Source organism: Schistocerca gregaria, chromosome 1 (genome assembly GCF_023897955.1).
Source record: "Schistocerca gregaria isolate iqSchGreg1 chromosome 1, iqSchGreg1.2, whole genome shotgun sequence".
NCBI lineage: Eukaryota > Metazoa > Arthropoda > Insecta > Orthoptera > Acrididae > Schistocerca > Schistocerca gregaria.
The window spans coordinates 1095995579-1096005401 of record NC_064920.1 but is presented as its reverse complement, the minus strand read 5'-3'; the positions used below and the strand labels follow the sequence as shown (position 1 = coordinate 1096005401).

The 9823-nt window shown below is 37.4% G+C and overlaps 1 protein-coding gene across 1 annotated transcript; it reads right to left on the bottom strand.

Moving 5' to 3' along the window:
- Positions 1-8245: 8245 nt before the first annotated feature.
- Positions 8246-9081, bottom strand: LOC126282192 (U1 small nuclear ribonucleoprotein C). Its single transcript, XM_049981724.1, has one exon. The coding sequence runs from the start codon at positions 8941-8943 to the stop codon at positions 8443-8445; it is 501 nt and encodes a 166-aa protein (XP_049837681.1). The 5' UTR covers positions 8944-9081; the 3' UTR covers positions 8246-8442.
- Positions 9082-9823: the final 742 nt, after the last annotated feature.

The window sequence follows — 9823 nt, the reverse complement described above, 5'->3', positions numbered from 1 at the left end:
TGCCAACAACATGTTTTAAAAGTTGGTATTATACAGGTTTTTAACAGTACCTGCAACTTACAGCCACCATCCACCTTACGAAACATTAAAAATAGTTCACATCCTAAGTTTGCCCTACCCCCTCTAGGTGAATCATAAAAATGTGTGGAAGGAGCCTAAAGAAGGTATTTGTTTCTAGCTTTCAGTGTTATTACGCAATATTTTACTATTTTATGGATTTTTTTTTTACAAAGGAATGGTTTACCAGATTTTTCCTATCCCATATGATGACCAAATCTGTGTCCTCATTTATTTCAGTGAATCTGTAGGTGTAAGCTTTAGTGTGTCTGCATTCTGTTTAAACAAAGAAGAGTTTTTGTCAAAACTTCTATGCCCTCAAAGACAATATAAAACAAAACTAATTTTTGAAGGCTCTTATTGCCACTATCCCTGTAAAAACAAACCATCATGGTTAGTACAATGGAATCAGTACAATGATACAAAGGACAGCAAATGGAGAGCTGTGGTTTGTTATCGATACCAGGTGGGAGGGTGATGCTCTGCAAGTCTTAAGGAACCATTTATCCATGTTTTTGCAATAATCAAATGTAGAATTGAAGTTCTCCATCAGTCAAAAGAAAGGTGACGTGTTCACAGAAAAGCAGGGTAACAAGAACGAAATAAGTAAGTTCTGAGTAGCAGATGTATACCTTGTTTTTGAGTATGTCAACTCTTTTCCAAGGGATAAGAGACATTATTGGTGAAGAAAAAGTGAGAGTAATTGAGCCAAGATTTGAATATCAGTAGGCTGTACCATACCTTTACGAACAAATACCCAGCCTCCAAATTTGTGTATGTTTTATGATCAAACCTTTTCTCGTAAATTTCATTCCATCATACATACACTGATTGTTGTTACAAAAGTGACTTATTATGAAAAGATGTTAACAAAACCTGGTGTTATAAAAGCAAAAATTACTTTAGAAATGTACCACAGAAAAGTTGAGAAAGCAATGAAACAAGGTCCTATATCATCTCATCTCCCTTTTGGTGAAAAATCTGCGTGTTCGATAGATCTTATACAAGTTCTCTAACCCACAATGAAATGTTCTATTAACATTAGGTCTCCTGCTACAATCTACATGGTTATACCGCAATTCACACTTAAGTGCCTGGCAGAGGGTTCAGCGAACCATTTTCATACTACTTCTCTACCATTCCACTCTCGAATGGTGCGTGGGTAAAAAGGAACACCTAAATCTTTCCGTTCAAGCTTTAATTGCTCTTATTTTATTATGATGATCATTTCTCCCTATGTAGGTGGGTGTCAACAAAATATTTATGCATTCGGGAGAGAAAGTTGGTGATTGAAATTTCATAAATAGATCTCGCCGCAAAGAAAACCGCCTTTCTTTCAGTGACTGCCACCCCAATTCACGTATCATATCAGTGACACTCTCACCCCTATTTTGCGATAACACGAAGTCAATGACAACAATAATGGGCTCATGCTTTTGTGGGACGAAGGTACTAGTGGCTGAGGTGGTAATTAAACTGCTTCATACCTCTTTAAAGCACTTAGCATTCCAGAATTTATGAGAAACCAAAACCTTGCCAATTGGTCTGAACACTAACTGCAATGAGAATAAAATGATGGTATTACTTTGGCAATTGCCGGGAAGTACGATGAGATAAACCTCATGTATCTGGTATCCAGCCTTAAATTTGTCATGCAATAGAAATATTGTGCTCGAGAAAAGTAAAACGGCTGAAAAGTGCCTGTCTGATGACCTTGTTAAACTTAGAGAATGCAACACACAACATTCTCTATGTGGTTACCACACCTCAACCTGATGACTTACTTGATATCAGACAAGCAGGTGATAAATGCTCAATATGATAAACTAAATATTTCCAAATGCATTTGGATTAATACTAAAAAAAGCTATCTCTGGAGTCATAAAGACTAAAAACAACATTTAATTAGAAGAATTAGAAGAATTTCTCATTCTGGAAACATCCCCCAGGCTGTGGCTAAGCCATGTCTCCGCAATATCCTTTCTTTCAGGAGTGCTAGTTCTGCAAGTTTCGCAGAAGAGCTTCTGTAAAGTTTGGAAGGTAGGAGACGGATACTGGCTGAAGTAAAGCTGTGAGTACCGGACGTGAGTCGTGCTTCGGTAGCTCAGTTGGTAGAGCACGTGCCCGCGAAAGGCAAAGGTTCCGAGTTCGAGTCTCGGTCGGGCACACAGTTTTAATCTGCCAGGAAGTTTCATATCAGCGCACACTCCGCTGCAGAGTGAAAATCTCATTCTGGAAACATCCCCCAGGCTGTGGCTAAGCCATGTCTCCGCAATATCCTTTCTTTCAGGAGTGCTAGTTCTGCAAGTTTCGCAGAAGAGCTTCTGTAAAGTTTGGAAGGTAGGAGACGGATACTGGCTGAAGTAAAGCTGTGAGTACCGGACGTGAGTCGTGCTTCGGTAGCTCAGTTGGTAGAGCACGTGCCCGCGAAAGGCAAAGGTTCCGAGTTCGAGTCTCGGTCGGGCACACAGTTTTAATCTGCCAGGAAGTTTCATATCAGCGCACACTCCGCTGCAGAGTGAAAATCTCATTCTGGAAACATCCCCCAGGCTGTGGCTAAGCCATGTCTCCGCAATATCCTTTCTTTCAGGAGTGCTAGTTCTGCAATTTTCGCAGAAGAGCTTCTGTAAAGTTTGGAAGGTAGGAGACGGATACTGGCTGAAGTAAAGCTGTGAGTACCGGACGTGAGTCGTGCTTCGGTAGCTCAGTTGGTAGAGCACGTGCCCGCGAAAGGCAAAGGTTCCGAGTTCGAGTCTCGGTCGGGCACACAGTTTTAATCTGCCAGGAAGTTTCAACATTTAATTAGCTTGAAACATGAAGTAACTGCAAGGTTCTCAAAAAGGGGTTACCATTATCGGGACAAAAAAATTACACTGCCAATGTAAATCAAGTTGATTAATCCTCTGCACAAATTATCGTTGTGTGACAACATAATGATAGACTAAGGATATTGCTTTGATGAAACATAACATTCGGTATGAAGGCTGTAGTAGCTTGCAAATTTATGCACTCTTACTGGTCTGCCAGCAATGAAACCATTAAGATGATTTATCTGTAATGGTGTGATTCAATGGCATAAGTTGTTTAGGTGAGAATGTAATGTGTATTTGTTTGGGGGGGGGGGGGGGGGGGGAAGAATATTCACAACTTATACATTCGAACAGAACACAGAGATCAACAGTCAAGCAATTATGAAGTGGGAGAAATAATATAAAATACAGTTTGGCTATACCTAGTACAAAAACAACAATGATCAATTTAAAATTGTGTTGGTCAGAGGACAAGAAACCAGAGGGAGTTTGCAGCAAGATATACAGTCTGACTGAGACACAGGTGACAACAGGATGAATAAAATTATGTCTGAAACCTGTTGTCTCCATATTGGACCTGAGGCTGACAAAATTAATGTAAGTGATTATCACAATTGGTAAAGTCAGTGCCTCTGTCCGAGAGTATTTCTTCTTTTTTGTATGTTAGTTGAAATCACCAAGAAATGAGAAAAATTACTGAGTAATTGTGTTAAAATGTAACACTGGTGAAAAATATTTGAAGCTGAGAGTGAGAGTTTCTTGTACCATGGATCATTTTGCACAATAAATCATAATGACGTGGAACAAGTCACTTTACATTCACAATGCAAATTAATTTGTACATACAGTTATATGTTGAACATTTTACTCATTACATCACAGAAATTCTTGTATGGAACAGAAGGAGTTGTTATGGAGAAACTTTGCTGTTTGTCAGACATTTTATATCACTGGGTAAGGGATCACAATTTTTTGTTCCATCATTGTGCACCCCCTTTGTGCTAAATACAACATTAATGTGGTATTGCAATTCCTTTTGAACAAACTGCATGAGGAAATAGATGCACAGTGAAGCAGCAGTCAGAATGCCCAACTCCTGAAAAAGGTGTATACAAGATGATCATGGGTGAGCACCACATATTATTATAATAGCATGTTTTTGAGCAACAAAGACTTTCTTTCTTAAAGATGAGTTACTGCAGAACATTATTCCATGTGACATTACTGAATGTAATACGTAAAATATGCCAATTTACTGATTTCTCTCTTTCCAAGACATGCAATGATTCCAAGAGCAAATGTAGCTGGCCTAAGTTTTTTAGGAGTCACAAAATCGGTTTTGTCCTATGTAAATTCTCACCGATGTGCACATCAGAGAATTCTTAAGTTTCCACTCTATTCACCACTTCATCATCATATGTTAACACTTACCATTGGCGTCCTACCTCTAACTGTGCAGAATTGAATATGTTGTTTCTTTATAAAACCGAGAGCAAGACTATTTGCAGAAAACCAGTTAATGATACTTTTAAGAATGTTACTGTTTCTTCTGTTTCTGTATGTCACTGATCACAATAATAGCCTCGTCTGTAGAAAAAACTAACTTGTTATATACAGGACGGGAGATTGTTCACATATATGAGGAACAGTAGTGGACCCCACACATGATTTCTCTCTGATCAGAGGTATGCCCCCAGACTATATTGGTTGAATTACAAAGTACAACTTTCTGCATTCTTTTGGTTGGATACGGAATTATTCATTGGTTGGCTATGCCATCAATCCCATAAAAGTTCCAATTTATCTACAAGAATATTGTGATTCACACAGTTAAATGCCTTTGAAGGGTCACAGAAAAGAAGAGTAGCAGAAGAATGGACAAGAACTGATTCGAATGGAGGTTGGTGGCAGATGCATAAAGAAATAGCTCTTTCCATGGTACTTGGACTAATATTGGATGTTCTTCACAGTGACATTATAAGAGAAATGCATGGTGTGATAACTTAGAAAGATAATTCCATCAACTGACCATTTCTGAAAGTGACAGAATGGAAAAGTGATAAAGCAGGGATGTGCATCAAGAACATTAACGCGACTTATTGCAGTAGTTTCCCATCCAGACAACAAAATTGGTATTTTTTTATGTCATTAGTTTTAGTTATGATGAAGCATTGGAGATGATGAGCAATTAATTTAAGATGAATATACCTTCAAAAGATGGACAGTAGCAGAGGCAGATGATGTGCAGGGATGAGTTTCTGAAGCAATTTTTTTACAGGAAGAGTAACAGATTACCAATAGCATTTACTGGGACTTGTGATTTGCAACTGCATAGACACATTGAGGAATGTTAACAGGGGAGAATGCATGAGAGAAATCGAGCACTGAAATATGCACTGAAGAAAAATTGACACAAAAATCTCATGGATACACGTCATGGAAAATGTCCACATCTGAAGCAGTATACCACAGCAATACAATGCATACCTCACAGAGCGAACTGTGGAACCTCTACAGTAAATTCTGGGGAAAAAAAAGAAAAAAAAGCAACAGAAGAATGCAAAGAACATTATGCAAGCAGTTGAAAATATCCAGAGTGTGATGCCATGCTTTCATGATAACAAACAATCCAAGTAGAAAGAAATGAAATTGAATGTCCTTCCATTGGTACCTGTGAAAGAAGACACTTCAGTGTCTGTGGGTAGGTCATTCAAAATTGCCTATGAGCACGAGTGTGATACACAAATTCATTGTTATAAACCACCTAGTCCAATCTGACTTGGGAGTAATGTTTATTAATACAAAAGTTATAACAAAATAAAACAAACATCCAATGGCAGGTTTATTTTGGTAAATGGAGGCAAGCTTGAGAAGAAATGGGGTTGATATTACTAATTTACAGTCTTCATACATAATATCAATGAACAACAACCATGGCACAAGCATCACAAAGAACTGCTACAAATTAATTAATTCATCATATTCCATAGAGCACATCAAGGAGAACAACTTCAGGTATGTGCAATAAGTCAAAACTATGTGCAAAGTCAGTAAGCAATCTTACTTTATAACATAATTATAGTATACATTTGAAGTGAGCTGCAACATGCAACGAATCAGATACAAAATCTACCTCCAGAAAATGCGCATAATTAAAATAAATCATTTCATTACATGCTCGTCTTTTGATTCAACGAATTCTGGCAATGGCTACTCTCAAAAGAGCAAAACTACAGTATGTGGAATTAACAAGCACGTGAATTACAAGCAAGGTCAATGTTCCTGGATCTTAATTAGGATCAGTTTACATAGCACTGATCTCAATTATGATACTATTTGCTGTTCCTCTTGTAACAACTTCCACTATTCATTGGATGTCAAGTTACTGCACAATCAAAATGCTGAAATAAATTAACATTAGGTTTTCCTGGTCAGTTTTCTTACTACTTTATCAAAACCATAAAACATGAGAGAATTTTTCTTTCCTGGCAGTTATTATTTTAGTACATATCTCAGATATTCTTTGCCTATCAGGTTGTCAAAGGACTTCATAAAAAAAAGTGCCACATAACTTCCTGCTTATGAATATTATGCGGCATTGTAGTTGTGTCTTACACTTTCATTTCTGTTTTTTGATAGCAGAAGTACATGCACCAATGATTATTATTTTTCTGTTTATGCGCACAAGGGTAGGGACAGCAGCACAGCACATTTTCATGCAGTATAGTAAACAGATACGGCTCTGACAAAACACGTTTGTTGACATTCAACTAAGACATAGGCCTGTCTGTATCAAACGAAGAGTGAGAATTGGCAGATGAATATTTCTAGGCTGCACCTCAAAGATGTTCCGTTGGAATCCCACCTGACATACTACCATGCGCATAGATAACATTGAAAGCTTTGGGTCAGTGTCACTTCTCACAGCTAACATTCTCCAAAATCTCTGGAGTTATGTGTAATATTTCATACTCCCTATTGCACTCTTCCTCCCTCTTAGAAGTCAGTTGAACCTACTAATACCAGACATAGGCCTCAACCATTGACATGATGATGATGATACATGTGACTCATATGTACACAAACATAAGGAGAACAAATTAAATGTTTTCCATCTACATGAATTTATGAAATAACATACTAGCATGTAATTTAGTGTACACCTCAGTTAGGCAGAAAGGTGACAAGTTTGGTTGCGAGTTGGTGAATCAGTGTCAAAGGCTTCATGCAACCCATTTTTGTTAATGCTTTCTTTGTCTTAAAGATTTCTAGTACATTGCCACTACACTTATATTTATTCAACTATGTTGCACTGTAAAAACCAACTTTTATTTCATCTTCCACATGAAATATCTTTTTCAGCACTGTTCGCCTGTATTTTATCCTGTTTGTTGATGCTAGTCAGCTACTGTCCAAAGGGATGCCTGTTAAGATGAAAACCGACTAACTAAATAAATTAGTATGTACGACATTTACAGTTTGTGTTTTCACTGATTACTATGCAAATATTCTTTCGAGGTGTAAAACAAGCCATTAAAATGCATCTTCTCATTATTTAAATTCTACTGCAATTTTGAAGGAAAAAAAACTTCTACTTGCACTAAACCATAAAATTTCTGACAATATTTTGTTGGTACCATGCTCAAAAATAAAATGATTTTAAACATTTTTGTTTTATTTTAGTATATTTCCATTGCCCTGTCTGCATATCAAGTTAGTAGGTAAAGTAGTTAGTACCAAATTAGTAGGTAAAGGCAGAGTAGCAAATAACTTATTTTTCCCCAGTCAACAAGAATTAGTTATAATGTAATGAAAAAATTGCAACGAGTTAAAATCAATGAGTAATACAAATATTACCACATAATTGCGCATTTTTGACAAAACATAGGACATTCACAAGAAATCAATTATAAAATGTATTTCGAAAACACTCCATGTGTAACAGTATATGACAGATCAGATCTGACAAACTGTTCTACTGATCAACACATGTAAGACATTATTGTTATAAATGTGATCTTGTTAATGATGACATTCATATAAGGGCAAATTGTAAAACTAATACCACTCCAAATATCTTGATAAAAGGAAATGAGCCCCTTCTCTCTAATAATGATTGTGTATGAACCACTATGATGGTTTTGATATGAAATGATAGATGGACACAGGAATACTGATATGCTTCTACTAAGAAAGTGATCTTGAACAGCTGATATCATGTCCTCCACAATGTGTATAGTAAGGATGTCAGCTGTACTACAATAAAGTTGAGACTCAAAGTGCAACAACAGCAAAACATATCACCTTCTTAAAACATAGATTGTAGAACAAAGAAGTCAAGCCAATCAACATTTAATAAATGAAGTTTAACCAATAAATGTTACTGAAATTAAATTTTATTACAAATATCCACAGAAAATCCAAGAAAATGTTTCATACATATACGCTATGTAACAATGTTTGACACACAATTCATTCTTACAGGCAGGACAGAACACTTTTTTATCATCACTGCCACAAATGTACTGGACAGTCCAATAGAAGTTAAATACAAACTGAAATTTATAGTCCACTACTATTTCTTCATTGGTGCACCCATAGGTCCTCCAATAAGTGGTGGTCCTCTCATAGGTCCCATTGGACCCATTGGTCCCATCGGCATCATGGGTCCCATCATCGGTGGTCGCATTCCCATCATAGGAGGCATAGGACCATGAGGTCCCATCATCATCGGACCCATATGGCTTGGAGGCATTCCTGGCGGACCCATCATACCTGGTCCAGGCTGAGGTGGGCCATGTACTGGTCCAGGTGGTCTTGGCGGTCCTGGCATACCAGCCGGTGGCGGTAGAGCAGCTCCGGGTTTCGTAGCAGCGAACGGATTAGAAGCAATTTTGCCAGCTTTAAATGCAGCCGTTGTCGCATCAATGAGATGTTGTGCTTGCTCCTCCATCCACTTCTGATAGTAAAATTTTACATTGTCTTTATGCTTCCGCCCTTGACAATGTGTTTTTCTAACAGACGGTGAATCGTGTGTGAGATATGTATCACAGTAGTCGCAGTAATACTTCGGCATTTCGAAATAAATCCGTCAACTGTGTAACTCTTGCACTACTTGTAACTCAGCACCCACAATTACACACTACAACGCCATCAACATAAACAACGTCCAACGATGTTTCTCGAAGGGTGATTCAGTATCAAAGATCACTAACACAAAGACATGCTAATCAGTGGAGTGAGCATCTGTGGAAGTGATAAAATCGACTAATCGATACGTGATAAGTGCAGTGTATCCAATGATCTCTGGAGATCACTGAGTGTATCTTTTATTTTATCATGTACTGTGTTGCGTCTTGTTCTGTTTTGTTCACTAATTTAAGCATTAGTCTTTTGTAACTATGCACAATAAAGTGGAATTTTTACACAGTTATTCCGTGTATGTAACCTGTATGTAGAAGGCAGTGTCCCTACAAATCCTTGTATTCAGTAATCTCAATCCACAGTCTGAATTAAAAAGTAGGAACATCTATGGAGTGAGCAGTCAAATGCCAAAAAATGGAATTCTTGTTGTCAATACTCATAGACATCTTAATAAATCTCATTTGTGGACCTGAAAAAAACTTGGCTTAATTCTTTCAGCGGATGAATGCAAAGGCACTTCGCATACATGAGACTATTGTTGCAGCCCGCCCGTCGCTATTTCTTTCTATTAAAAGGAAAGAAGATATAGGCACTCCTATTATTTATGATTTTGTCTGCGCTTGTCTTATTACTGAGTCACTGATCTAATAAATTATGCTATGGCGACATTACAAAATAACTTGTCTTCGAACTTGAAACTATCCCTAAAAAAACAGAATTGGTAGCCTGGACACGTAGCAAATTAGTGACTAATGACTATGAAATCCTTCAGAGAACAAAATTGTTCCCTTTAGAGTTTCAGGTGGCATAAA

What these genes read in the sequence shown, in the direction of transcription:
- LOC126282192 (XM_049981724.1), bottom strand. Translation starts at nt 8,943, where the DNA reads ATGCCGAAGTATTACTGCGACTACTGTGATACATATCTCACACACGAT.